Source organism: Emydura macquarii, unplaced genomic scaffold, assembly GCF_026122565.2.
Source record: "Emydura macquarii macquarii isolate MOO-44397 ecotype Brisbane River unplaced genomic scaffold, CSIRO-AGI_Emac_v2 contig_306, whole genome shotgun sequence".
NCBI classification, from domain to species: domain Eukaryota; kingdom Metazoa; phylum Chordata; order Testudines; family Chelidae; genus Emydura; species Emydura macquarii.
The window spans coordinates 5,581,965-5,609,887 of record NW_027130443.1 but is presented as its reverse complement, the minus strand read 5'-3'; the positions used below and the strand labels follow the sequence as shown (position 1 = coordinate 5,609,887).

Genomic DNA, 27,923 nt, shown 5'->3' with positions numbered 1-27,923 from the left:
TGGGACCTCTAGGTGCTCATAATCATGTGCCTTGGCCCATCGCGCCCAGGCTGGCAGCGCACTCAGACCTAAGCCGGGGGAGGGGGAGTGCCTCGCTTAATTCAGCAGGAACCCTTCCAGCTGACTGATGAGTCACATAGATGGGCTTCCCGGGGAGATGCATCCAGTGCCTCTGGAATGGGGGTAGAGGGGGCTCTAAGATGCTGAGGACCTGACATAAAATAGTAATACTACTTTGCATCTAAACAACAGCACCCAACCAAGGATCCACAAGCAACTCCCCACACATGAACATACCCTGCTTCTCAACTCGCCCAGGGAAGTGGGTAAGCATTGCTAGCTGGCTTTTATAGATGGGGAAACTGAGGCACAGGGCAGGGCCAGGACTTTCCCAAGGCAACAGAATAAGCCCTGCTCCCCAGACTCCATTAAAAACATATCCTACTATGTAATGATCATAATAAATCACTGTTCAGATTCTACTATCCCCAGGGAGGCCTGAGCTATTGAGAACCCGGCAGAGCTGGCGGCTAAGGATAGCTTAATAAAATGATGGATAAACTGTTGGTGATGGCATGACAGCGGCTGCCTTCTTTCCCTCACAGCAAGCATCACCCTACCCCATGCATAGAGGCTGTTCAATATTATGGAGACAGGTAACAATAGAAGAACCTAGACAGACAGACGTGTATGGGACGGACTAGGTAGGTAGGTAGATAGATGATGTGTTTGGGGCTAGGTAGATCATGTATAGGGGATTAGACTGATAGAAAGATGTGTATGGGGATGGATGGATGGGGGTGTATGGGGATGATAGACAGACAGGTAGCAACAGGTGCTTTGTAAATGGGTTTCAAGGCTGAGTCCACAAGCCATCAGACAAATCCCCTGTCAATGTGGGATCGATTGCCAACGAAGGCCTAGCTAAAAGGCAAGTGAGACAACCAGGGTTTCAGAAATAGGGCAGCTGGAATACATGCAGCAAGGTGATTTGGATTAATAAAGGCTGAGTCTTGCCTCTGTTGAAACATGGGATCAAGAACACATGTACTCCACTTGGCTGGCCTGGATAGGGTTACAAACACCACTTTTTAAGATGGGCCTGCTCCCATCCATGGTGAAGTCAGTGATCCGGGAGCCAGGACTCCTGGGCTCTGCCACTGGTTTGCTTCAGCGTGTCACTCTCCTGCTTTGTGCCTCATTTTGCCCATCTGTAAAACAGGGATAATGATGCTCAGGCGCGTGTGCAAAGCCAAGGGAGGTTTCGCAGGCCTGCTGTTTTACACTGCCCACTGCCAGCTCCACAGTGCACGGCAAAATTGAAGATCCGGCAGGCAAAGGGGAGATCCCAGCTGGGGATGTCCCCACCCTTCCCCAGCATGAAGGGAGGAGAACATTTGTGATGGGTAAATTCCCCCTGAAACTGCCTTCCCATGTTGCTCCCAGGGGTTCACCAAGAGCACCCAGCACGGGCACTAATCCAGGTGTCAGGCCCACTGGGGTTTCCCCTGAGCGTCTCTTACCATGGTGACTTGGATTTGCCATCCGTGGGGTGGACCAATTATACTGCTAGGATCCCAAGTACCACCCTGCATCTCTCCAGGCTAACTAGCACTGCGGCGATACTGTAATTGTGCAATCAGCCAGACAGCTACAACGGCCCAGGTGTAAAGGGCATCCTGCCCCAGCTGCCTGGAGCCCAGGCCTTTGGCAGCCGGGAGATGGAGGGGCAAGCGAGTGATGAGGGAGGTGTGGCAATTAGGAGCCCACACACACACATCTGTGGTGGCCCTAAGCAAGTCACTGAATTGTGGTTCTCCCAGCTACAACACACAGTGGGGACAGAGGTACTGGATGTGGCCGCCCAGGACTTCACAGCTGTCGCTCAACTGCCCAACCATGGCTGAAGGACCCCGATGACCGTTCGCCAGGAGCACGACCCCTCTCACTTGTGCTGAAGGAAAACACCGAGCCTCAGAGACACGGGGCAAACGTTGCCTGTCTCAGAAGGAGTGGGCGGACGCAATATCCTAGCTCTGAGCAATGCTGCCCTCTAGTGGCTAGACTGCAGAGAGGATAAGGGACCTAGCACTGCTAGCCCCACAGAGCTCCCTTCTGTAGCTCAGGGGCGGAAGCCCAAGGTGTTCTGCTCTAGTCGTATGTGTAATTCGTTTGGCACACGGGCTGGGCCAGTACTGGACCAATTCTGAGTCCCTCCACTTGGGGGAAATAATACATAAGTCAGATTTAGCATGACATCCAGCCCCCCAGGGAGGGAGGCCGATGTGTCTGAACATGTCTTTTTAGAAGAAGAGACATGCCTCAAACTCCCCGAGGCCTCGGGCACGTCTTTAACCCTTTAGTCGAGCAGAGCCCTGCTGCCTTTTCTCATGCAACCGACCATCTCTGTTCATCCCTGCGCTGTGCTGGATGTCCCATACCGCATCTATTGCATGCAAAGGGAAATGAAGCACTGGGGGAGGGGAGAGAGATGGACACTGCAGAAAAAAACAACCTAATTAGAGCCAGCTGAGCCGCACCTGGAAGCGGTATGTGGGGGGGGGGGGGGGGATGTTAAAAAAAGCCACTCAAGTTAACAACCCCACCACTGTTGGCCTAGAACATGCAGGCTCCATATCGGAAAATTCTGTCCTCTCCCTTTAATTGCGTTGCTTTGATAACCGTGATAATTGGCGAGAAATCAATATTGTTATGCTTTAGCTACCCCTGCCCCCATCTCCCTCTTCTAGGCTGCCTCGCTTCCATAAGTAGAATGACATTTAGTTATACTGTGATAGTCATTAGATAACCCAAGGCATGGAGGGGGGACGATGCTTACAGAGGTGGATTGATCCAGACAGACAATGGCTTGAGAGAACGGTGGATTAGCTGTCTCCTCTCGGCTGGCTTCTGGCGCTCAGGGGCAGCAAGCAAAGACGGGGATTCCAGAAATATTTCTCTGTCCCACTGACACACACACGGAGACAGCCTGGCCCACGTGCAATACTAAATGCAGTGGGGGCGCGGAGAGGCAGAGGGAAGAGAGTATACGAAGGCGTGGCCCCTGTGAACGCCTTCCAGCTTCTGGTCCTAAAATAATACCACTCAAAGCACCATGAGGAGACAGGTGCTAACGGCCCAACCCCTGGTCGTTCCATGCTGATTTGCATTTGTGTCCCACAATCCCATGCGCTGCCCATGTTTAACACTCTCCCCCTACTGGTAGGGAGATGAGGCCTTTCTCAATCACAAGGGCTGTGGAGTGACGGGAAATGGTAACGACAGCCAGTGCAAGAGGTGAGACCAGATCTGGGGCCCTGAGCTTTGTGCAACTTCCCAAAGGCTAAAGTGTCTGGTGGCTGGGATAGTGTAGGGCCTCTCTCGCCAAAATTCCTAGGGTGGGAACCCTGCTCCTGTTGGTACCTGTCCACAGCTCCTACTGCATTCCCCTGTTCCCTGCCCCTTCTACAGCCTCTCTCGTGTCCTTCAAGCTCACTGCCTCTGGAAATCTCTCCTCACTCACCCGTTGTAACAAATCTGAGGCCACCTAGGACTGTCAGGCCCACATACAACGTCACAGCACGGGGCATTCAGAGTTGATAAGGCCAGGAGTGATGATCTAGTGGGACATCCAGCACAAACCTCCATCCTTAGGGGTTTTTAAGGCCCGGCTTGACAAAGCCCTGGCTGGGATGATTAATGGGGGTTGGTCCTGCTCTGAGCAGGGGATTGGACTAGATAACCTCTGGGGGTTCCTTCCAACCCTAATCTTCTATAATTGCACAGGCCACAGGACTTCCCTGAATTAATTCCTGTTTGAACCAGAGCATAGGGCAGAACTCTCATCCTTTTTTCTGAGGACATAGCTCCCTTCCCCCCCGCCCCAACAGAGCTAAAGGGAAATCTCGGCTAGCAGTATGGGAGCTATGACACACAACTGAGCTGTCCTGATCCCTTCCTGTGGAGGGCAGGGAGGCACATACACTGGCCAATATAGGGCCTAGGATCCAAGCTAGCTAGGGGTGCATTCTCCAGGGACCTGTAAAGGCTTGTTGTCCATAATGGTGCAGGTGGCTAAGGCACTGGGCTGGGACACAAGAGATCTCGCTTCAGTGCCACAGGCTCTCTGCGTGACTTTGGCAAGTCACTTAATCTCTCTGTGCCTGATCCAGGGGCCCTTGGAAGTCCATGGAAAGACACCCCGTGACCTCAATGGGCTGGGGATCTGTGCACCAGCTCCCGGCTGCAGAACGGGAGCAATAATCCTCCCTGTGCTTGTCTCTCTAGACTGCAAAGCCTTCAGGGCAGGGACTCGCTCTCTCTTTCTCACACAGTCTGTACGTACAGGGCCTAGCACGACCAGGCCCCGATCTCAGCTGGGGCCCCTCGCTGCTGCTAGGACAGTTGCGGCCGTTCGAGGCAAGAAGGCCCGGGGTCGCTAACAGAGCTGGGGCAGAAGAACAGGGGAACAGATCTTATTGTGCCTGTGGTGGCCTGTGGCTCCAGCCGAAATTCACCCTGGTGGAGCTCAAGCACCTGCACCAGCGAAGACACAAGCCCGAGAGACGGGCGGGAGCGCACCAGGTGCAGCCTCCCCTTAGCTGGGTGAGAAATGGAAAGGCCTTTGGTTTCCCTGGTGCACTGCTGCCACCTGCTGGCCAGAGGGGAGAGGAGGCAGTGTCTGGAGAAGCAGGAATCTAGAGTGCCTCCTTCTGAATTGCTATCAGAGGGGAGCCCAAGACGCAACATTTGCACCCAGAGCCAAAGTTGCAAGGTGTTTGCATCGGGGGGGGGGAGGAGGAAGAGGGGGGTTGGGCTCCATCTCCGGCTGCTCTGCTTCATTATTTAAGAGTTTAACCAGCCCAGCTGTGCTGAGCCCTAAAGACAACCACCTCTTTTTGCCTGGGGCAAAAAGACCAAGGAGGAAACAGCCGAGGAGAAACAACTCACAGAGCCAGCGACACAGAACCAATGAGAATGATGGTTTTTTCCCTTTAGCAAGGAAAAAGGCTGGGTTTAAAAGCTGAGGCTGCTGGGAGCTCATTTACGTGAGGCCTTGCTAACCCAAAATGGAGGCACGGTCGGTGTTGTCTAGAGCCCTCATCCTGCAATCAGATCCATGCCCTTCCAGCGCATCTCCTGACAGGCACAAGGGCCCACCCGCAGAATCAGTGCTGTTAAAGATAATAACCCTTTTGGCATCTGCACGTCTCATAGCAAATATAAGATCATTCTGCAACCCTAACTCTGAATGCTAGGTGCAAAGCAACCCTGACGAAACCTCACAAAAGATGGTGGAGTCACTTCAGGTAGCCCCCAAGCCTAGTTTCCCAGATCTATGCTCCAGAGCATTTATGACTGTCACTAACATCACAGCATTAGCTTGTTGTACACAGCGCTGAGAGACAGATTGGGTGTTGGGATTTTTCTTTCCCAGACACGGGCATAAAGCTACAAAGGACACATGTAACCTTAACTCTGCCCCTTCTGCATGTCAGTGCACATTGTAATGCAGTTTCTCCTTCCATGATCACACATTCATTCTCAGCTAATACTCTAACAACATACATCTTCATTTACAACCTTAAGTACAGTTGTCGCATCTTGAGGCGGTGAGATCCACTGAGTGCATTAAAGTAATTGATATGAAAAGCACACAGTAAATCGTGCTTACACAGCGTACTGTGGACGACGTATAACATCACAGAGCGAGCACGAAGATTTGCAGGTATGTAACAGGCCACCTCTGCTCACAGATAAATTAGCTTTGTAATTAACTGCTTCATCCCCAAATGCATCCTCCCCAAGGCCGTTTTAAGACCTTCGTAGGCCCTAGGCACACTTGCCTTCGTAGGCCCCCTGACCGAAATAACGAATTTGATTTTAAGCTATTAATTTAAGCACATTCATTGCGAGGTTTTGGGGCCCCTAGTTATGCCACTCTGAGCAAAATATCAAATAAAAATTGTTCAAAATTGAAACCTGCATTTAATGCATTCCCTTTTGCTAATATTGTAACCATATTCCTTAAAAGCTTAGAAAATTTTAAATCTTGTCACAGAATTAAATTTACAATGGATATATGTAATAATATAATAGTAATTTGTTCCTTAGATAAATATATTTAATTTAAGAAGATATGCATTTTGGTTTTATCGTTTGCTTTTCAAATTTTCGGATAATTTTATTTTAGTTCACAAAAGTTTTCGTAGGCACTGAAAGTTTCGTAGGCCCTAGGCACTGTGCCTAATGGATAATATGGCCCTGATCCTCCCACCTTGCAGGGTCCTACAGCCCAGCTCCAGCCAGAGCCCAAACATCTACACTGCAGTTAAACAGTCACTTAGCCCAAGCCCTGTGAGCACGGGTCAGATGGCACAGGCTAGCTGTGGGTTTTTAATTGCAGCATAGACAGACCCTGCGTAAGCTTGAAAGCTTGTCTCTCTCAGCAGCAGAAGAAGGTCCAATAAAATTACCTCCACCCCACTGTCTCTCATCCCCTGAATGGCACCTAAGGAAGTTGTGAAACAGTTGAGGAGAGTTCAGAGAAGAGCCACAAAAATGATTTGCAGTCTGGAAAATATGCCTTACAGAGAAAGACTTCAAGAGTTTAAATCTATTTAGCTCATCAAAGAGACAATTAAAAAGTGCCTTGATCATGGTCAGGGAAAAGATTTCTGATAGCAGAGAGCACTTTCATCCAGCCAGCAAATGCTTAATGGCTGCAAGTTGACACCTGAAAAATTCAAACTGGAAATAAAATGAAAATTATAGTAGGTGTACACTGGGATGAGTGAGACCTATGCCATGCAGATTGGCAGTTCTTTGGGGTGGGAGGACTCTCTTTCTATTGTGTGTGTACAGCGCCTAGCACACTGAGATCCTGGTCCACGTGGGGGGCAGTACAAATAAATAAAATAATAAATAAAATAATAATAATGCAGGAGGCCAGACTGCATAATCACAGCGGTCCTTTTGCCCTGAAAATCTATGAAGATTGAAAATGAGTTATATAGTAAATTATTTATTTTTATTTATTTCTTTATGTGTATGACTGAAGCACCTAGGAGGTCCAGTTGACTGAAGTATTAAAATACATACCTGTGAGAGAAGTATGCCTATAAAAAGTCTAGGTAATCACAATAACGAAGCAAACGTAAGTAAAAAGAAAATGAAAAGAAATATTATAAGATGCTACACGTGTGTATTGCTGGCTGTAAGAGGAATGATCTGGTATCAGCTTGTGCTGAGAATCAATACTCTGTCATGTTGTTAAACACTGCATTGTAATATACATGCACAAGGGGCAGGGTTTAGGTTAACAGGCAATCTTACCTTTATCATTTCCTGGCTTCTGGGAGCTTAAACTTCCTTATTTAATGGTCTCTTAGCAGAGTTTTCTGGATGGAATTTCCTTGGCTGTTCTTGTTTGTTTGTGTTGAGAAAGAGGAAATTCTCTAAGATGCAATTTGACTAAACCCTCCTGCATCTCCCCATCCCAAAACAGCTGGTAAGGCCCCTCTCTGGCTCACTGTAGGGGCTGGGAAGCTTTTATCTTTGAAAGAGGTGTAGCAAATGACCCAAGTCTCCTGCACAGCCCCCACCTCGGCAACCCACCAAAGCACATGCTGAAATTCCACCCAAATCAATGGGATGGAAGCACAAGTGCCTTGCTATATCAGGGCCTGTGGTTTTGACTGTGCATGCTGGGGCAGAGCTAACCAGACCTGCATGCTCAGAGTGCAGCCTTCCCTCAGATCCTGGCCCCCGCTTGGCTGGGTATCAGACTCTTGGGGGGGGGAGAAATCCAGAACCTAGGTCATTCCCTTAGCTAGCTAGTGTGTTTGCGGGGAAGGAATCAAATCCCAGCCCCCCTCCAAAATCTGCCTGGGAAATATCAGATCTTTGCCTTCCCCCATCTCTCTGATCATGGGGGGAGAGGGTAGCAGAACCTGGCCCTCCTCCAGACCCCTATGGCAGGGGTAGATCAGCTCCCCCCCTCTTCTCCCATATGGCTGGGGGGGGGGGGTCTCCCATCCCCCTCCCCCACGGCAGGGGAGGGTCGGGAGCCAGCCGGGGCGGTTCGGGGCTGCCTTCTACCAATCGCCGTGTCTCCCGGCCGCCCCAGCCCGCCTTCCTCGCTCGGCGTGGGCCTGAGCTGGCCGCCGGCGGCTACCCCTGCGTGACCGACCGACCGACCGCCTGGGCCGGGCTGGGCCAGGCCGGGCCGGGGTCGCCCCGCCCCGCACGTGTCGGACCGAGCAGCCCCCACCCCTGGGCCGGGCCGGGCCGCGCCGCTCCCGCTCGGCGGCGGCATCTGGGCCCGGCTGCCGGCGGCGGGTGAGTGAGCGCGGCCGGGGCCGGGGGGGCAGCGGGGGCAGGCGCTGTTGGGGGTCCTAGGCAGGCAGGGCCTGCGGCGGTGCAGGGAGGTGCCTGAAGCCCCTAGGCCCTGCGGGGCGGGGCGGCGGGGTCATGGAGCCGGGCTGGGCGAGCCGGGCTGGGTCCTAGGGCCACAGTGGGGCAGGAGGTGCCTGAATACCCTAGGCCCGCGCGGGTCATGGAGCAGCGGCGGGGGTGCCAGGGCCTGGGGCAGCGGCGGGAAGTGCCTGAAGCCTCTAGGCCCGGGGGATAGGGGCTGATGGAGGACCCAAAGTGTGTGTGGGGGGTCTCTCTCCTCCCTTCACTAAGCGGGGGCCCGGACCTTCCCTAGCTCCGAACCAGAGCCTGGCTACAAAGCTAGTGCAGGCCGCAAAGCCTCGGGCTCGATTTGAAGCTAGGCCGCCCTCCCCTGCCGTGCGTTCCGCGGGGCGATCTCATCCCGCCCACCGGCGTGCAATCGGGGGGTGGCACGATTGGTGGAGGGACCTGTCAGTTAGGGGGCAGGGAGGTTGCCAGGTGCATTGTTTTGCAGACAAGCCAGCGTGGGAGTGAGGCTCTGGCCCGGGGGCTGGGCAGGGAGCAGCCCGGCTGAGGGCTTAGTATTGACCCTCATTCGTGCCCACAGCCTGGATTTACAGCACCCGCCTTGCAAGGTGCTTCACAGTGCCCCACCTCCACGGTACAGATGGGGAATGCAGCACACAGTCCGGATTTCAATTCCCCTGCCCAGATCACACTCCCAAAGCAGGGGGCGGGTAGGCTCCAGGTGTCCTGATTCCCAGTCCCCCACCTTTAACAATTAGGCAACACTCCCATCCCAGAGCTGGGAGTAGAATCCAGGAGTCCTGCATCCAGTCTCTTTGTCCTAACCATAAGACCAGACACTCTCTCAGAGCCAGGAATAAGACCCTAGAGTCCTGATACCCAGTCCCCCTGCCTTAACCACTAGATTACACTCACCCTGAGCTGGTAATAAAAGGCCTGGCTTCCAGTTCTCGCTGCTTTAATTACTAGGCCATGCTTCACTCCCAGATCTATGAATAGAACTCAGTTCTGACTGCCCATTGCTTTGTCTTTACAACTAGGCCCCACTCCTCTCCCCAAGTTTGAGGGAACAATTGACATTGATAATTGGACCCTTTAAATGCAGTCATTTTAACCTTCCCACTGATGGATTGGCTTTAAAAAAATACAATCCCATGGCTGGCTTCTGTTTGGTAGGCACGTTGTTGATGCCTCCACACCCATGTTGCCACCAAGCGTTTCTATAGCCCCATAAAACATACGCTGTGTGTTACACAACCCAGAACAAAATGCACTGTGTGCCCCAGAGCTCTACAAAAGCATCATAGACTACAGAGCCATGTGAGTAGCCTGTGGGAAATAAACTCTGGAGCTGCAGATTAAAGTACTGATCTCTGCTGTCCGCTTGCCCTCCACACACACACACTGCCCTTTTTATTCACGGAACAGCTTTTGCTAGTGATCTCCTTTGTTGCGTGTGTTTTGTAACTTTAACTTTCATCCCAAATTTTTAGGTTGGATTTTGCATGTTGCCCTGTTCTTCCTACCAGAAGACAGCTTGGGCGGGGGGGGTGACATCTGCGCCAGACAGAAAGCACCAGCTGGAGCAGCTCTTGAGCTAAGGTGACTTCCTCTAAAGTTGGGTACCAGAATCTGAGAAATCCTGATGACTGACCTCTGAGACCCTGACCTCTGCTAGGGAGTGGTGCTTCTGATGTACTAGCCTCTTCCTCAGTGACAGCAGCACAGGGGCTTCCGCAGAGCTCCATGTGTCTCTCTGCACAAAGGTGCCAGCACAGGGCGAGTTGGGGCATGGTGGCAAGGGGAGAGGATTAGACCTGCTTTCTGGGATAGCAGCATCGTGTCAGGACTGAGCCTTTTGCTGAGGTGATCCTTATACTAGAATTTTCTTCCCTCCCCAAATCCATGCCAACACTCTCTGCTTGTGAACATACTTCTGTTGCAGTGATTTTCCTGCTTTGATCACATTTGGCTCCTCAGTAAGACCATCCGTTTGGATCATGCTACTTTTTTTTTTTAATTTTGCGTTTGATCTGCTTTCATAGTATGGGAATTATATTATTTTCACTGTTACTTCTGTGTAATTCCCTCAAGCACTGTTGGACTTTATAAATAAAGACCAAAATATTCGAAAGGGGCCGCTGTTCTTGGGGCGCCCAAAATTAGAGGCCACGTTCAAAAATGGGGCTAAAAAGGACATCCAGGTCCTCTCATATTTCAGGGTTTTGCTTCAATATTCCCAGTGTGAGTTGTGTTAATCCCAACCACAGGGCAACATCTAAATAGTCAAATGTGGAGGAGGCTCATCTGAATGTAGACTTTACATGCGTCTGATGGGAAGGGTAGCCCACAGGAAATCAGGAATGCCAATCAGTGCTGCAAAAAGGAAAGCTGCAGGATAATATTAAAGAAACTCCAATCATGCAGCTGAGGACAAAGGAGTGAATGAGTAAGAGCTGAATCATTCCCCTCCCACAGAAAACCTCATGGGAGGGGAAATGTTCCTTGTTCCCAATGCATTGTTCCCTCTGAGGAAGGTTTTGCAGGCACATGAAGGGGTGGCTCTCTCAGGGCCACCGGGATTCTTCCATCAAGCTGAATGAAGCAGCAGTAACTCCCGTGGAGGCGTGCTGAAGAAATGTCACATGCTTGCTAAGGGACAGTATTGTGTTGGAGCTCTGGCTCTGCTCCCCTCCGACCAGCTGATCCACCCCCAAACTTACAGAATTGTGCACTGTTCAAGTGGAGGGAGATCTGTGGCCTTGGAGGGAGTTGCTGCCTTAGTTCTGCCTCCCTCTCTCTGGCAGCCTTGGCAAGGGCAGAGTGGAATTTCCTGTTGCAATTTTTAAAGGCTTTGCTGCCATTGGATCAGAATTTTATTGTACTGTGAGTAGCTCGGGGCCAGATTCTGATTTGCTTTTTAACCAGTGTAAATCTAGAGTAACGACCCTGAAATCAATGAATTTACTACAGATTAACAACAGCATAACTGATAGCAGAATCTTGCCCATGCAGTAGGAATAATTTCTAATTGGTGCTATAGGCTGTGTAGTATGTTTCTTACCTCCTTCCATCTCATTGCTTTTTACTACCAGGAGGTGTTGCTTATGGTTTTTGCTTAAAATAATTCAATGCAATTTGGGAACATAAATAATGTGGCACATTAGAAAGTGAAAATGCACAGGTGTGAAAATAATTTGAGGGTGAGTTTTTAAAATAACACAAGGCTGGCCAAAAATTGTGTGTGTTAAGGGTTTTACAAAACCTAGAGGTAATAAGAATTCTCTTCTATTTACATTCATAACCCATTTTCATCAGGGTTCAGGGAAATTGATCAGAGAACATAGATATTGGTTTGGATTTAAACATTCTCTTGCAGTACAGTATTTTCCAACTTAGATATCACAGCCTTGGGCTAGTGCATGAGAACCAGAAAGCAAAACTTGCTATACATGAAAGCCATAAAGTGCAAAATGTAACTAACCCACCCTGGTACTGAATGGGCTGTTTAAATTATTTGATTTAGTGATGGAGGGAGCTGTTAGTAACACAGGTAAGGAAATTTTTTATCCATATTTGGGACCTGATCATGCAGCCCTTACTCACACAGGCAGTCCTTACTCATGCAGGTAGTCCAGTGACTTTAGTAGGTCTACTTGTTTGAGGAGGGAATATTTATGATCCTGCACCTATTGACTTTAGTGGTGCAGAACTAGGCCACTTGTGAATATGGGTTACAGGGTTCATGAGGGCCCTGATCTAGCAAACACTTGTGCATTAGTGCAACTACTTAGGTGAGTAAAATCGCGCAGGATCGCGCTGTCTTGGGGTTCTTTGTGCATCTCCTTCCAGATCAGCCAGTGTACAAGGAAATGTCATGCTCATCTGTAACTGCTTTGTCTTTCTTGTTCCTGCCTTGTAGCTGTTGTGTTGGAAAAGAGAGAATGGCCCAGGAGACTAATCAAACACAAGTGCCTATGCTGTGTACCACAGGCTGCGGATTCTACGGCAGCCCCCGGACCAATGGGATGTGCTCAGTATGCTATAAAGAGTATCTACAGAGGCAACAGAGCAGTGGCCGGATAAGCCCCACAGGTAGAGGACTTTTGCTGAGGAAATATCTATTGATTGGAAGCCTGGATGCATGATATTGTAAGAAGCCAGGACAGAGCGGATAAAATGTAATGCTGCTTCTCCACTGATCTGCTCCTAGCTAGAAAGCTGAGGTCTCTGCATCCGTGTGTAGAGCCAGGCCTTTAAGCCAAGGGCCCACAATCCCTGCATTACTTTAGTTGTATTCACCCTGATTCAAATCATTCGTTAGACACGGCTCCCATCCATCATACTCCAGTAAGCTGCAGGATGGTCATGTTGCATGTCATAACAGTGACCTGAGACTCCATGCTGTTCAGCTGCTTCCTGAGCACCCGGTTACCACCATAGACATCAGGCCAGATTCATCCCTGGTGCAAACCCATTGAAGTCAGTGAAATCACACCAGGGATGAAATTGGCCATTTGGGTTTGTCTAATTTTCTCATCTTAATAGTGTTGACAAGCCAGAGCAATGAAACTAAAGATTTGCTCCCTGTAACTAAACACATTAGACATGTCACTAAACAGAGAGAGAGCTGTGAAGATGTACTCTGCACGTCCCATCATTAACAGGATTCACTCCTGCTGTGGGTTTGGGCAGACATTAGGTGTACAGGTACGTAGATAGCCAAGTGAGAGATTTGCCTTATAAATACGAATTTTTTCTCCCCAGCAAAGCAATGCCTCACTTGATTTCACTGCTGGGGATGGTGCACTGCAGAGGTTGTTATTCCTTTAGGAAGGTTAGAAAAGTGTATTTCTGTTGTAGCCAATGGAGCTAAGCTGATTTACAGTAGCTGAGAATCTGAGGAGTAGCAAAATAACATTTGGGTTCAAGATAACGTAGGCGTCTGTGGCTTCCCTTTAAGGGCCCTTTCAAAGGGTATGTCTGTATTGAGGTAGGGAATGTGGCAGTTGGGTTTCTAAATACCAAGGAACTGAGGCTATGTCTACACTGACGTCGGCAAATTCGCCGCCATCAGATCAACTTATCTGGATCGACTGAGCGGTCAGTGAAAACCCGCTCAGTTGATCCAGAAATCGACGTATTAAGACCACCTCCTCAAGTGGTATAGCACTGCGTCGACAGGAATGCGGTTCCTGTCGCGCACTGCATTGAAGACGGAACGCGGAACAGAAGCACAGAAGTCGACGGGAGTTACGCAAGTTTTTTGCGTAGTTTCCGTAACTCCGGTTGACTGCCACCGAATCTCCGAGGTAAGTGTAGACAAGGCCTGAGAGAGGGACTCTGAAAGAATTGCTGCTGTGTACAATGCTCCTAAAGCCTGGTCCTGCATCCTTCTATTGAAGCCAATGGGAGCTGGTGCTCAGCACCCTGTGCCTTTGTGGGTAGGTTCTCATCATCATCCATCAAAGCCTGAGGAGTAGCAGAAACCTCCATTGATGAGCCCTTTGGCTCTTGTGGCAAAAACTGCTTGAGTTAGTGAGAAGGGTTTTGTGATTCTATGTATTAAGGCCATCAAGTGAATCAGGAATTCATTCCTGAGCTTTGCCTGCTTTCCCTTTGGCTATTGGTTAACGCCTTTGGAGCTTGCTAATATTTCTGAGAATTCACTGGATGTGGAATTTGTCTTCGCAGTAAACGGTCCCAGCAACAGCCCTGTGGCTTCAGATTCCACCCCAGGGCAGGGCACAGAGGGAGACCTGACGCCTGCAGATGTGAAAGCCAGGTAGGGGCGAGAAACTCCATGCTAACCTACTAGCAAGTGCTGTGGGACCGAGAGAGAGGCTTTTATTCTGTGCCTTGCAGCTGATTAGCTTTTATGAAACAGTCTGAGTCTAAAGAGGTCACTGACTCAATGTTCACCTGCCAGGCACCAGGGCAAGCCTCCACGCTTCTAATGCTCCAAAGGTGACTAGTTGACATATGGAAGGGAATGCATCTGGGAGTGTCCTTCCACCCCCAAGCAACTGCTGCTTGGAGCTTCGCCGAGGTTAGCCATGTCTCATGCTTTTCCTCTCCACCTGCTTCATTTCAGAGGAGCATCCTATCTGTACAGACAAGCCCACAGGGCCCGATTCTCCTCTAAGGCTGGTGTAAAGAGTAATTCAGTTGAAATCAGTGGAACTGTACTGGAGTAAAACTGCTGTGAATGAGAGGAACAGAATACTCTGGGCAGTCCACAATAGACCTTCCTATACATAGCTAATTTACCGGTGTAGCACCTGGATACAAAGGTGATGGGAGCTCTAGAAAACCCCATGGGGGCTGGCTTGAGGGATAGGAGAATCAGACCTATTTTTTTCCAGTTCATTGCTGTAAAATTCAGCAGAGTCCTGTCTTTAACTTGACTGACAAAGCTGACTGCCTGGGCGTGTTGACATCAGCGCAGCTGGGACTGAATGCAGAGATGGCCAGCCCAGCTCTGCATTTGGAAAAGACTGTTGACGAAAGAGGGAGACTTGCCTTGCCCCTTTTCCAGCTGGAGTAGAAAACCCACAGGATCAAATCCGTCCTCACTGTAATTCCATTGATATCCCACTGCAGTTAACCTGGGTTGAATTCTGCTTATAACTTTCAGAGGCTCCAGATGGTTTTAAATTCAGAACAAAAGATACAGATGTTTCTGAAAAATACTTCAATAAATGGAAGGAAAAAAAACTTAGCCTCTTTGGCGGAGGAAAATCAGGTGGATTTCTGATCTACAGTACAAAGCTGTAAATACTGTGCACGTTTCTACACACAGCTTACCAGTGCACCCTAGTCATAATCCAAAACACCCACAGTATTCAAATCCTATTGGTCTGTCCCAGCTGCGTCATCACTCACACCCCCAGTGGTAATCCAGGCTGGAACCCCATCTGGCAGTGGTAGGGCACCTTGGTCCTGATTAACAGCACCCCTGCTGTTCTCACTCAGCTCTGTTATTGCTGTACAGTACTCACTTATAGCTGTTCCAGTCCTGGATCTCACTTACATGGAGTGTGAATCATGCCCTTGGTTTTGGGATGTAGGCGGGAGGAGGGAGGCTGAGATCATCACAAATTCATTCCATTTGTGTCCTGAGAGAAACTTGAATCCCAGTCTCCGGTGAAGAAAGGTTAAATTATTGACCCGCTGTACTGCTGTGCTCTCTTTGAGTGTAATGAAGTTAATTTGTGGGCTGAAGATGCCTCCCGCCTAACTGCACATCAGAGGAAAATATTTCTGTTTGCACTGTGATTTGCTTGCTGTTGTGAATGCTTCCAGCACTCAGACTCCTGTGACCCATCAGATGACGGCCATGAGCATATCCAGAGAGGAAACCAGCAGCGAGACAGTCGCTTACATTAACACGGAAGAAAACTCCTCAGCATCTTCTTCGTCAGGTAGTTGTTTGATTAAGACTTTGCACGAGTATAAACGACACCAGCGTAACAATCAGTTTTAAGCAGCAAATAGAATACTAGCCAGGCACTCAGGGAAGAGTCGTACATGCACAATCTGTAGCTAAGATCTAGGGAAAAGGATTGGAAAGGCTGTTTCCCCATTGCCTGAGGACGGGCCTAATAGATCTCTCTTTGGTCTGAGAACTGACTAGCCACCAAACTTCAATATCTGGCAGCCAGATAATATTCTGTGATTCCTGTCTTTTTAAATGTCAGTATGCCTGGAAGCACCCCACTGCCTGGCGTGCCGCTCTCGGTGGCTGCACGCTGCAGTTCCATGGCATCTCTCTCGAGGGAGAAGTGGAGATCAATCCAGTGCAAGTTAACGGCTGAGGACTAGGAAATCGGACCCCTGGATTCTGTTTCTGGCCATGCTGGTGCCTCGCTCTGTGACTGCAAGCGAGTCTCTGAGCCTTTGTGTTTCTCACTTTACCCATCTATAAAATGGCTATGTGTTTGCCCGCCTAACTCCATGTGCAAGTGTCAGTGCTAAGTAGGGGGCGGCTTCTGGTTGATCGGTTACGTTTGGTTTGTAGCCGTAACTGAGCCCCACCACGTTGCCATGGAGGTGCCCTCCTCTGGTCCTAATCCACATTTACTTAAGACAGACCACCCATTTGTTCCTGTACAAACTTTTTAAAGATATTCCGTGTTGGTGGCCGTTAAAGAAACCGGATCCTGCTGCCGTATTCAAACATTGGCTTAAATATGGCGACGGGGAGTCCTTTTTTTACGAGTGCAGGGAGAGAACTTGAGAAGAACAGGCTAGGGTAGGGCGAGGGTGCTGGTTGTTTTTGGTAAGCAGCACAAGGACAGGTAGCATAGTCTGGTGGAAAGGGCACTGGGCAGGTTGTTGCAAGACCTGTCTTCTATTCCTGGCCGGCTGCTGACTCACTGTATGATCATCAGCAAGTCCTGGTGAAGGCAGGTCTGCACTGCAAGCGGGGGCTGTGATTTGCTGCTCATGTAGATGTACCTGCACTAGCTGTACTCTAGTTAGCTGGAGGATGCGGCAGCGTGGGCTGGCAAAGTCCTCCTTCCCCTCTGGGATATGTACTTGTTTGTGTAGCTTGCACTGAAGATCATGCCACTGGGTCCTCATGGCTGTTTTCAGTGAGCTAACAAGGGTCAAGCTAGTGTGGGTACGTCTACGCAAGCCACAGATCGCACCCACAGCTTTGGTGTAGATGTGGCCTTAGTCTCCTAGGGCTAGACCTTTTAAAGGTGCTTAGGCACCTAAAGCTGCAGATAGGTGTCTAGTGGGAGTTTCCAAAGTACCTAGGCAGTGCGTGCCCATCAATTTCAATGGGAAACAGGTACCAGGTGCTTTTGGAAATTCATCTAGGCATCTAAATACCTTTGAAAACCTGGCCCTTAGAGCCTCAGGGTTCCCAACGCTAGAATAGGGATAGTGGTGCTTGCTTACCTCTGTAAAGCATTCTGAGATCTACAGATGAAACCAAGTGTGAACAGTCGTTGTTGTTATTTACTTAGCTAAACCAAGGCCCTGGACTGGGACTCAGAGATTTGAGTCATGTGATCTTTGCCTCAATTCCCCACCTGTAAAATGGAGATAATCTCTCTCACCCTTCTTGACCTTCACCTGCTCTTTGGGGCAGGTATTTTCTCTCGCCGTACATATGTACAGTGCATACGTCCATAGCACCGTGGGGTTCCAATCTCCATTAGGGCCTCTAGGTGCTACGGTAATGAAAACAATGCATAGAAATGTTTACTGGTGTGGAAGGGCGGTAAAGAAACTCTCCTCTCCTCAATTTGTTCCAGGTACCCTCCTGGAAATATCCCAGAACTCTGCTGAGGGTGAGAAGAGTTTGGAAAAACCCAAACAGAAAAAGAATCGCTGTTTCACTTGCCGGAAGAAGATAGGGCTAACTGGTAAGTTCTGTGCAATCTTTACATTTAGTTTGCAACAGAGATGTTTGGCAATCATTGGGAGTTCAGGTCTGGAACAGCCTCCCAAGGAGAGCAGTGGGGGCAAAAAATCTTAACTGGCTGGAGATGGGACAATGCGACTGCCTACAACGGCAGGTAGCCGATCTGTGACTGCTAGCAGCAAAAATCTCTGGCGGCCAGTGATGGGACACTAGGTGGGGAGAGCTCTGAGTTACTACAGAGAATGCTTTCCCAGGTGTCTGGCTGGTGAGTCTTACACAGATGCTCAGGTCTAACCAATCGCCAGATTTGGGGTCTGGAAGGAATTTTCCGAGGGCAGATTGGCATAGGCTCGGGGGGATTTTTGCCTTTCTCTGCAGCATGGGGCATGGGTCACTCGCAGATTTAAACTCATGTCAATGGTGGATTCTCTGTAACTTGAAGTCTTTAAATCATGATTTGAGGGTGTCAGTAATTCAGCCAGGGGTTCGGGGTTTATTACAGGAGTGGGTGGATGAGGTCCTGTGGCCTGCGCAATGTGCAAGAGGTCAGACAAGATGATCACGATGGTCCCTTCTGGCCTTAAAGTCTAGGAGTCTGTGAGGTCCAGTGAGGCACGTTGTCAGAGGGAAAGGGAGGACTGCCCCTGCTGGTACTGGTTCTTCCTTCTCCAGGGCTGGCAATCTTGCACCGTTCCATAGCACTCTGTTCAACTCAATATACAGCCGTCTGGCAGGGCCCTCTCCCCTTCAGCGGCGGTACGGTTAGTCCTTTGCTGCAGACTAGGGTCCCGTCTACCAGTGGCTCCCAACACACACCAAGGACTGTCTGCTACTCTGGGTTTCTACAGTGCATAGCTCAGTGGGGTCCCCTTTTTGATTGGTCTTTAGCCATTACATGATAACCATGATCAGAGTAACATGGGACTGACGCAGGCTGGGTTTTTCAAAAGCACGCAGTGTTGGCCTAACTTTGCTTCTGTTGAAGTCCGTGGTCAAATCCCCACTGAGTGTAACAGGAGCAAAGTTAGGCCCAGACTGAGCACTTGAAAATCCCACCGCTAGCCCCCTGCCTGCCTTTGAAAATCAGCTGGACTCTGACTGTTCATTTCAGTGAAAGCAAGACTGGGGGCCCTTTGTTATGAGTCTGTGGAGTTTAATGGTGAAAAAATAACAGGGCTGTTCCAGGTAAGCAGCATTAATCAGGCTGAATGGCCCTGTAAGTTGTTACAGGAAAGAAAATTCATCAAGGCTGTGTTTCCTTAACAAAACCAGCACTCCTCTAAAATGACTCCACCATTTAATCTTTCCCTGGAAAAAGTTAACCCCAGAGCTGTGGAGGTCACGCTATCTGAGCAGAGCTCTCTCCTCTTTAACCTAGTTAAAGATTGTGTTTAGCAACATAAAATTGCACGAGTCTTTGCTTTACCCGATATTAAGGTCCCATGCTAGAGATCAGCCCAAAGTGTTTGTGCAGTGCCTGGCACAACGAAGCCCTGATCTCGATTGCAGCCTGTGGGCGCTACCGTAATATAAATGTTTGTTGTTAACAAGTCCGTTTCCGGGTACACAGAGAAGGGAAGATAAACTCTTTGTGCACGCTCTCCAGATCTGTAGGCAGCGTGATATCCTCCTGGAAGGGAAGCTGCTTCCTAACCCAGTGTGATAAAAAGTGGGAAATACTCCTCTTTTGGGAATAAACTTACTAGGTAGCTCACAGGAAGTCTGTCTATTAGATAAAGCCAGTCGGTGCCTGGATTCTCCAAGTGGGGATAAATTCACACATCACACTGGCATGTTGGAAATCGTTCCATAGCATGTCGCTTGGTGCTACAGGAGGCAGCATTGTCCAGTGATTAAAGCGCTGAACTGGAGTTAGGAGACTGTGAACTTGAGCAGATTACTTTCCTGCTCTGTGCTTGGGTTCCCCAATCTGTAACATTGGGATAATGGTACTGGTTAAAGCACCTTTGAAAAGCATTGTCTAAGTAGGAGCTAAGCTAAGTGATTCAGTGACAGCCTTCCGAGACCTCGGTAATGGAGTAGTGCATGTGGTTGACTCCATCCAAAGGCAAGAGAGATGTTAGCCATAAAACACAGTTCGCTGGAAAATTTTCAAGGGAACCAACGATCAGATATGGACACGGTTGTAGCTAGCATGGTTCTGTGGATAAGGCTAACCTTAAAATGTCCAAGTAGCAACCAGTCTGTTAACTAATGTCCAGTAGGATCTATCAAATTACAACACAGCCTCAATTATCTGAGCTTCTGCGAACCGTTGCCCGAAACATGGTCATTTTCCCATAGAGAATTCCGTCCGTTATCTTTGGTTAGCCAAACACTTCCCATGCTGCTGCCTCCTCCTGCCTGACCTTTGGTGAATGGGTTGTACTGGAAATCTAACATGGCCACGCCTCCCGCCATCACTGCACAAAACCAGGTCTGACTCCTGGTCAGAAATTTGAGAACAGGGAGCCTGATCTTTATTGGAAGCCTGGCGACATGCTGCAACCTCAAATCTTGGCTTCTGATTGGTCCACTAGCCTTCCTCATCTCCAGTGAATGTGGGAGCACATTGGCCACAGCGCTGTTAAAACCCTTTTCCCACTGTTTGTGACAGCTGGCCCAGTCACAGGAAATCAAATGAAGTGATGGTGAGTCACCCACCTGAACTGATCTGTTCCGTGGCACAGCTGAGCCGTCGTGCCCCCTCAGAGCTGCCCTGGATTCCCCCGGTGACATAGATGTTTAATACCAATAAGGCCCTTTATTATAGAGATCCCTTCTCAGTCCACTGAGGACTAGCAGGCAGTTGGGTGCCTAGTCTGCCCTTCTTTTTAGGCACAAATGGGACCTCTGTGTGTGCCAAGAGCCAGCTCTCTTGCCCTGTCTGCGTTACATCCCCACCCTGATGGTTCCTGATTGACTCTGCTTTGTTTCTCTGGAATTCTCCCATCCAGGCTTCGACTGCCGCTGTGGGAACCTCTTCTGTGCCATCCACCGGTACTCTGACATGCACAGCTGCCCATACGACTACAAGGCAGAGGCGGCTGAGAAGATCCGCAAGGAGAACCCCATCATCGTGGCAGAGAAGATCCAGAAGTTGTGAAGGAAGTTGCGCATTGAGTACTTTAGCCTTGTGGCGTGGCATTCCTCCCCCTGCTCCTTACCCCCCAGGTGTCTGGGATCCTGCCAGGAGGCGAGGACACTCAGCAACCCCAAATAAGAGACTCAGTGGCTCCTATCCCCCCCCCCCCCTTCTCCTCTACCCATTGCTCAGTTGACCCGTTTTTAACCCGTTTTCAAAAAGAAAAAGGGATCTGCACCTCCCCCAGCCACCCCCGATATTAAGAGCTTTGGACTTGTCTTCCGTCGGGGCTGTGCACACAGCTCAGTCAGTGTGGAGGAATCCAATAGCCCTTCCAGTCTGTCTGCAGCCCTGTGCTTTGCAAACTCTCAGGAGCTTGCTGTGAGAGTCAGTGAGTCACTGCGCCATCCCGTTCGTGTGTGATGCAAGGGCAGGATCTGAAGGAATCTCAGCAGCAAACGTCTCCTCCCACTGAGGCATTTCGTCTCAGACACAGGAAAAGGATTCTGTACCGTTAAAGCTCGCAGGTTTCTCCCCTTCCCCTTAAGAAGCTGTTGGGGTCGCAACTGAATTGCTAAGTAGTGGCTGTTGGGACAACAGAGTTAGCTTGTGGCTCGTGGACACCGCAGCGAAACCTATGAGCTACAGCCACGCACTGAGAACGTTAAGGAAGGACACACAAATGCCTCTTGCCCTTCCCCAGGCTTTGTGGGATGCTGGGCTCAACGCGTCGGGCTGGACGCACGGCACTAGCCTCTCGTGTTTCAGACTCTCCCATATGCAGTTGTCGGCTGCTTACTGAGCAAGGCTGATTGTAGACCACGCTCCGATAACAAACCCCTCCCCCCCCCCAGCTCCTTCCACTCTTTACCTTCTGCCTTATTGTATAATTCTCTCTTATCAGGGTTGTGCGCAAAGCTCAGACCAGCAAATCTCCTCCTCCCCCCTTTGCTGCACGCATGCAAATCTCAGAGATCTCTGTCCTCCCTCCAGGCCTTGCTGATATTCAGTGAGACTCTCTCTTGAGTGGGTGGATCTGGTGGGAAATCACACTGAGCCTCCGCGCCCTCCCAGCTCGCTGCTTGTCCCCCAGGGTGGATCAGTAGTGGCAGATCCTCAGTCCTTGTAAGTCAGGGCAGCACCATTGCATTACAGCAGCTGAGGATGTGTTCTGCAACGTGAAAGTGAATGTGCCTGCCAAGGAATTTCTACCGTTCCGAGCCATACAGGTCCCCCAGTTCCCAGGTGTGGACCCATGGGGGCTGATTTTGGGCACCCCATTCTGCCTCTGCTCCCAGATGACGGGCTGAGCCTGGAGTCATGGAGGGAGAGGCTGTTTTGAAACTCACAGGATCAGGCCCTCAATTAGATTTGAAAAGAGGGCTCAAGTGAGGTCAAATCTACTGTGCAGAGCTAGCCCCGCACTTGTGCACCACCCTTACAGTCCTGTGCTGAGCAGGACTCGATATGTACACGTTTGCTGGCTCTCTGCAGAGGAGTGAATGTCACAGGCCATGCAGCAGCTATTCCGCCCCAGAAATCAGCCTACCATTGCTGCGTGGGGGGAGCCCTCAGATGGGAGCATTAGGAGACGGCTCATTTCTGGTCTGTTGTCTGCAGGACCCAACAAACTGGAAGAGCCGTGACTTCTAGAAGCTGGGAAGCAAAGAAAATGAAATGAGCCCCCAGAGAAGGAAGCAACTAAAATGCCCCACTTTTAAACTACCCCACGTGATAAACGGTTTCCTTAAACATCAGCTTTGGCATAAGACCGCAGAGAGCAGTTAAATTCCTGGGCCAGGCCCTGAGCTGCTGTAAACCGATGCTGAAATCCATGGGGCCTGTGCCCATTTACACCAGCTGAGGATAAAGGTTTTTAATTTTTCTACCTGGATCCAGCCAAATGAGTCTCTCCCCTCCTAGCTGCAGCAGCATTCCCTGCACATGTACCAAGGGGAAAGAAGAATTCAAGGGCTAAATTCTGGACTCAGTAACACTAATGTAAATCCAGAGTAACCACTGACTACAGTGGAGACAGCCTGATTCACTACTGCCTCCCTCTTCAGTCTTACACAGGGTCTAACGCCATTGATCTGTATGGAGCTACTGCATAAAACTGGAGTGACGCATTGATGAATCAGATCCACTCTATGCAAATCCAGAGTTGCTCCACTGACGTCAGTGTAGACACACTGGGCTAGCTCCTTGGCTGGAGTGAACAAGGCTCATACCAGCTAAAGATCCAGCCTGCAGCATAAATCCCAAGTAGCGCTGTTGGCTTCCTGGCAAATTCCAGGTCTTGGTTTGGTTTCAGCAGAGTCGCTCTAGTCTTGTGCCAGTGTAACAAGGCAGCGACTCGGCCACTCTGCAAACACACAGCAGCTGCGTTGGCGTCAGTGCATAGCTGATACGTCTCCACTGGAGTCACTCTGGATGTACATGTTTGCATCTGACACCAGAATCTGGTCTCCAGCATTTTGGGGCCACATAACCAGTGTTGAGGTTTGGTTTCCTTCTGCGCCCTCCTTTTGTTAGCCGACGTGGGCTCTTTTGGGGCTTTGCTTAATTCCAGTCATGAGGATGAATCCTGGCGGTTTCTCTGAATTTCTTCCCATGCATTTGCAGGCACCCCCTTGCCTTGAGCCGAGCAGAAAACCGACTTTATAGAGACATTTTTGTTGGTGAAAAGGGCCTGCTGGCTTGGCCCCCTAACCTGGCCCCTTCCGGTGTGGCCGTGGGAGCCCTGGACCCTTCTCCGATCACACGTTTTCAGTAGTGTTCACATTAAGCCCCTGAATTCTCAAAGAGGGAAGGGCAATTCATTTTACTGGCTGGGGAGGAGGGGGGTGAAAGCTCAAGCAGTAATAAGCCAGCCCTCTGTTTCTCCACCACCTCCTCTATCTCTCTCTCCTTCCTAGAAAGTATGAAACCAGATACGTAAATATTAATATATTCTAGTTTGCTTGGATGGTGTCAGCTGCTCTTTGTGTTGCTGTGGCTCAGGAGTTCTCGGCATTCATGCAGCTCGGGCCACCTGCCATTTGATCGGAGGTTTTGCTCGTGAACTGCTGGCGGCCACAGGAATAGCTGCGTGATAAAGGGTTTGCTTCCCCTTTTCAAGTGCCCTTGTATTGTTCATCTGCAGTTCGCAAAGCGCTTTGAGATCTTCAGATGACACGCTCTATGGAAGAGCCAGGTATTATGAGTGGATGGGGTGGGAGTTTTCCCCAAAATGTGTTGCACCTGTTTCTTATCTCACTCGCCCCGACGTAAATCAGGAGTAACTCCCTTGGAATCTTTGCCTGGCTCCTTGGGTCATTTGAGCTGTGTAAAGTGACAAAAGGGGCCTTCTGAATTGCTCATGTGTTGCACGCCCACTTTACCCTGATGTAAACGGGAGGCGAGGGGAGGCCAGCAGCGTTACACCGATGTGAGCGAGAATCAGGCCCTCTCATGCTCCTGCTTTATTCATCTATTTCAGATGATCTCTGACTCGTCCCAGGTCGTGGCTGGGTGTGGCTGCACTAAAGCAGTGTCCTAAATCCAAGGGGCTTTGCTCCTGGTGCATGGGGCATGATGAGCCATGCCTTGGTAGCGGTGCCTGAGTTGGTGTTCTGGCCCCATTGCATCTGTTCAGCAGCAGAGTTCCCCTGGGGCTGGATGGTAGTTTGTCTGCGCTGCAGTCGGAGGCGGTCCCGGGGGTCCCTTGTACAGTGCATTGCCGGGGCTTGGCTACTGTGGAGACCCGAGCTAGCTAGACCAAAGCTGGCCTGGGTGTGTCTGCCCATGCCGCAGTTGCCCTGTGATGGCGGTGCAGACACCTGAGAGGTGTCCAGAGGCCAGGAACACAAAGCTACAAGTGGTTAGTGAAGCTGTCATGCTGGGGTAGGAACTGGAGGGGTCCAGCTCCTCAGTGGTAACCAGGCTTTTAACGTCCATTGATTTCAGGGGAGTTTAGGACCATCAGCCCCATCGAGAAGCTGGTCCTGGGGTTCATAGTCTGCAGGGGTAAATCGACAGAGCCAGTTGAAGTCACTGGCACCACTGATGTGCTCAGATCCAGGCCCAGGGTCTTTCTGGGAGCTGGGGGTTCATAAACACCACCAGGCTTCTTACTTTGCGTTCAAGGAGGTGCCCCCCCACCCCAATTTGTCCTGTCCAACCCTAACCAAAGCCTTGCCAGACAAGTGCTGGGCTGCAGGCCCCTTTGCCATTGGATGTATTATGCCTGACAGCCAAAAGCAGCCTGCGCCCCTCTGCTCCCTGGGGCACCAGGCTGGGTGGGGGAGCAACTGGCTGGAGCTCCCTAGCATGTTGCTGCCATGGCCTGAGATCCATCAGCTGCCAGGGGGGCTAGCGCAATGAGTAGCCCCGGGGGGATGTGGAATCAAGTCCTGGGGAAGAAGGGGTTGGTAGCAATTTCTTTGTGTGGATGAAAAGGGCCCAGGGCCAAATCCTGCCCTTGGATGCTAAGCGTATGGCTCTTGCGGGAGTCTTGGCCCAGATGCTTAAAGGTATTTAGGCACCTAGCTTCCACTGACATGAGTGGGGTGAGCAGCCCAAATACCTTTGTGTGTCATCTCCAGGCTGGGCCTCTCTCACACCTGCACCTGGGGGAGATGCTCACCACCGTGGAGTGTCCTGGAGGGAAGTAAAAGAAGGAGGGCTTCAGAGTGCTGCTATGCCGGGAGCTGCTACCTTCGGCTGTCCAAACCAGTGTGTCCCTGACGCAGAAGATCCCTGGAACACTTACCAGGCTGCTAAATGGCTCTTGTGTCCTGTCACTAAAGCCGATAACCAGGCTCCAAATGCCTGTCATGTCATTAGTGAATCACATGCGATCAAAGCGAATTACAGTGCAGCCTCTGTGAGCCTGCCGCTAAAAGATATCCCAGGGAGACGACCTCGCTGGCCTTCGCTCCAGCAATCTGAGGATACTGGCCATGTTTTATTTTTGTGCCTTAGCCTGGGAATGTGAATCTGCTTCTGGACATGCCAAAGACTAAGCGAGCTCTGGCTGGAACGTGGGCAGGGGTTGGATTAAAGTTCAGGGGGCCCCGTCCTCGGCTGTTGAAAATCAGTGAACAGAGTGACACCAATTCATGCCAGCTGAAGATCGGGCCCATGTGGTCCCAGACATACACTATGTTGCTGATGGTTTTCACAGGCAAAAGAAGAAGGGGAATTTCCCAGCGGTAGAGGCACTGCTCAGGTGAAAAGAGGCTCTCCTCAACGGCTGTGCCCCCAAAGGGAACAGGCCAGCTCTTCAGAAGAGCTCTCCTCCCAGCACCCGGTCTTGCAGGTGTGCCTTTGCTGTATTCAAGGTGTGATTGCTGCAGGTGTAAACACGTGATCTAGCTAGCTGGGGGGCCCAACAGCAGTGAAGTCATGGCAGCGTGGGCATTAGGACAGGCTGTGTGAGCCCTCCCGGGAGCCTAGGTATGTGCCGGGACAACTAGCCCATGCTGCCTTCACTTCCCTGCTGCTGGTCGCCAAGAAAGCTAGATCAAAGCTCCCCGTGCTGCAGTCACACCCCCCATTACAGTGTGGGCTGGGGTTTCTGAACCCACAGGCCGCTTGTGGCTGAATCAGCACTCAGTTGTGGCCCATGTGACATCCTCAGGGCCCTACAGGTAGTGTGTCTGTTGTGAGGATGCGGCCCACATAACACACAGGGCCCTGCCTACGGGTTTGTCTCGATCAGGAAACGCCATGCTTCAGTTCGGGTTAGCCAGCATGTGTGTGGGCTAAACTGGCCCTAAACTTGACGCCTTCTCCTAATCTAGGTAAACTGGAGATGCAACCCAAGCGCTCTGGGCCGTCTGGTTCTATGGAGCCCAGCCGTTGAAAGGGGAAAGGCAGCAATTCCTCAGTCTTGATTTTAGCTAGCTGCAAATCCCAGGTGGCAAGTCTCTGAGCAGCCACCTCCCTTAACCGGCATGTGTTACAGCATCCCACCAGCGCACGGACTCCCACGCCGGCTGAGATTTCTCTCCTACTGGTCAGACCGTAAATGTGTTCTTAGGTTAGTCTATCTGACGCTCTAATCCCCTGGCAGGGTTAATTCACATTCTGCCCTCGCCTCTCGAGAAGCTCATTCTATGAGGGAAAGACACAAAGAGGGAGCGGGGGCGGAGGTTGTGAATCCTTCCAGAGGCTTACACAGCACAGATGCAGGAGTGCTGCGTCTCAGCTGGAGACACGTCGTTAGACGGGGGTTGATTTTCTCCTGAGAAATGGAAATGAATTTAGCTGGAGGTAAGGGAAGGGGCATGATCCATAGATCTGAAGGCCAAAAGAGAGGGGGAGTGGCCTTGGGGCTAGTGCACTGAACTGAGAGCTGGATTCTATTCCTGGCTCTGCAAATGGCATGCTGGGTGACCTTGGGCAAGTCACATACACCCTCTGTGCCTCAGTTTTCCCATCTGTAAAATGGGGATAATGAATTGATCCTGCCCTCTTTGGAAAGAGTTTTGAGAGCTATGGGTGAAAAGTGCTGGGTATGATTATCATCTAGCCTGACCTAAACGTGAACGTCACCCTGTTGGTCCCGCCTTGAGCCCAATAACTTGGGTTTGGCCAAATCATCTCTCTCAGAAAAGCAGCCAGTCGGGAATTGAAGAGGTCAAGACATGGAGAATCTTGGGAGTTTGTTCCCGTTGTTACTCTCCCTTGGGGTAGCAAACATGGGCCTGGTTTCTAATTTGAATGTGGCTGGCTTCAGGGTCAAGCCATTGGTTCTTGCTCTGCCTGTCTCTGCTCACTCAATGAGCACTTCGGTGCACGGGATTTTCTCCTAATTCCTAACATTGAGTTCCTCCAAAGCAGCAGCAGGAGTGATCAGGCAAAGGCCTTAGAGCCTGCTTTTCTTTCCCTGTCTGCAGAAATCCAGCTAATGAGCCGCCTTTCCTTGGACAGTCCCATGGTGTAACCCTTTTTTCCAGGCACGGCTCGATACCATCCACGAATGACAAATGTGTTTCAACCAGGGCCCAGAGTAGCTGTGGTGCGGGGGAATGGCTAGTCAGTAGCTGA

The 27,923-nt window shown here is 50.5% G+C and overlaps 1 protein-coding gene and 1 long non-coding RNA gene across 2 annotated transcripts; one reads left to right on the top strand and one right to left on the bottom strand.

Annotated features, from left to right (window-relative positions):
• Nucleotides 1-345: 345 nt before the first annotated feature.
• LOC137157116 (uncharacterized) lies at nt 346-7,514 on the bottom strand. Its single transcript, XR_010920999.1, has 2 exons — nt 7,336-7,514; nt 346-1,211 (listed from the first exon to the last, which is right to left on the bottom strand). It is a non-coding gene; the product is annotated as an uncharacterized lncRNA (long non-coding RNA).
• A 488-nt stretch (nt 7,515-8,002) lies between these two features.
• On the top strand, nt 8,003-26,218 carry LOC137159399 (AN1-type zinc finger protein 5-like). The gene is made up of 7 exons (XM_067557630.1): nt 8,003-8,340; nt 9,918-10,026; nt 12,347-12,519; nt 14,119-14,209; nt 15,730-15,848; nt 17,694-17,804; nt 20,761-26,218. The coding sequence occupies exons 3-7, from the start codon at nt 12,369-12,371 to the stop codon at nt 20,907-20,909; spliced, it is 621 nt and encodes a 206-aa protein (XP_067413731.1). The 5' UTR covers nt 8,003-8,340; nt 9,918-10,026; nt 12,347-12,368; the 3' UTR covers nt 20,910-26,218.
• Nucleotides 26,219-27,923: the final 1,705 nt, after the last annotated feature.

Bases quoted from the DNA above. Each gene is read 5' to 3' on its own strand.
- LOC137159399 (XM_067557630.1), top strand. From the start codon at position 12,369: ATGGCCCAGGAGACTAATCAAACACAAGTGCCTATGCTGTGTACCACA. The intron at 15,849-17,693 runs GTAGTTGTTTGA...AATTTGTTCCAG, and splicing joins CTCAGCATCTTCTTCGTCAG to GTACCCTCCTGGAAATATCC. The intron at 17,805-20,760 runs GTAAGTTCTGTG...TCTCCCATCCAG, and splicing joins GAAGAAGATAGGGCTAACTG to GCTTCGACTGCCGCTGTGGG.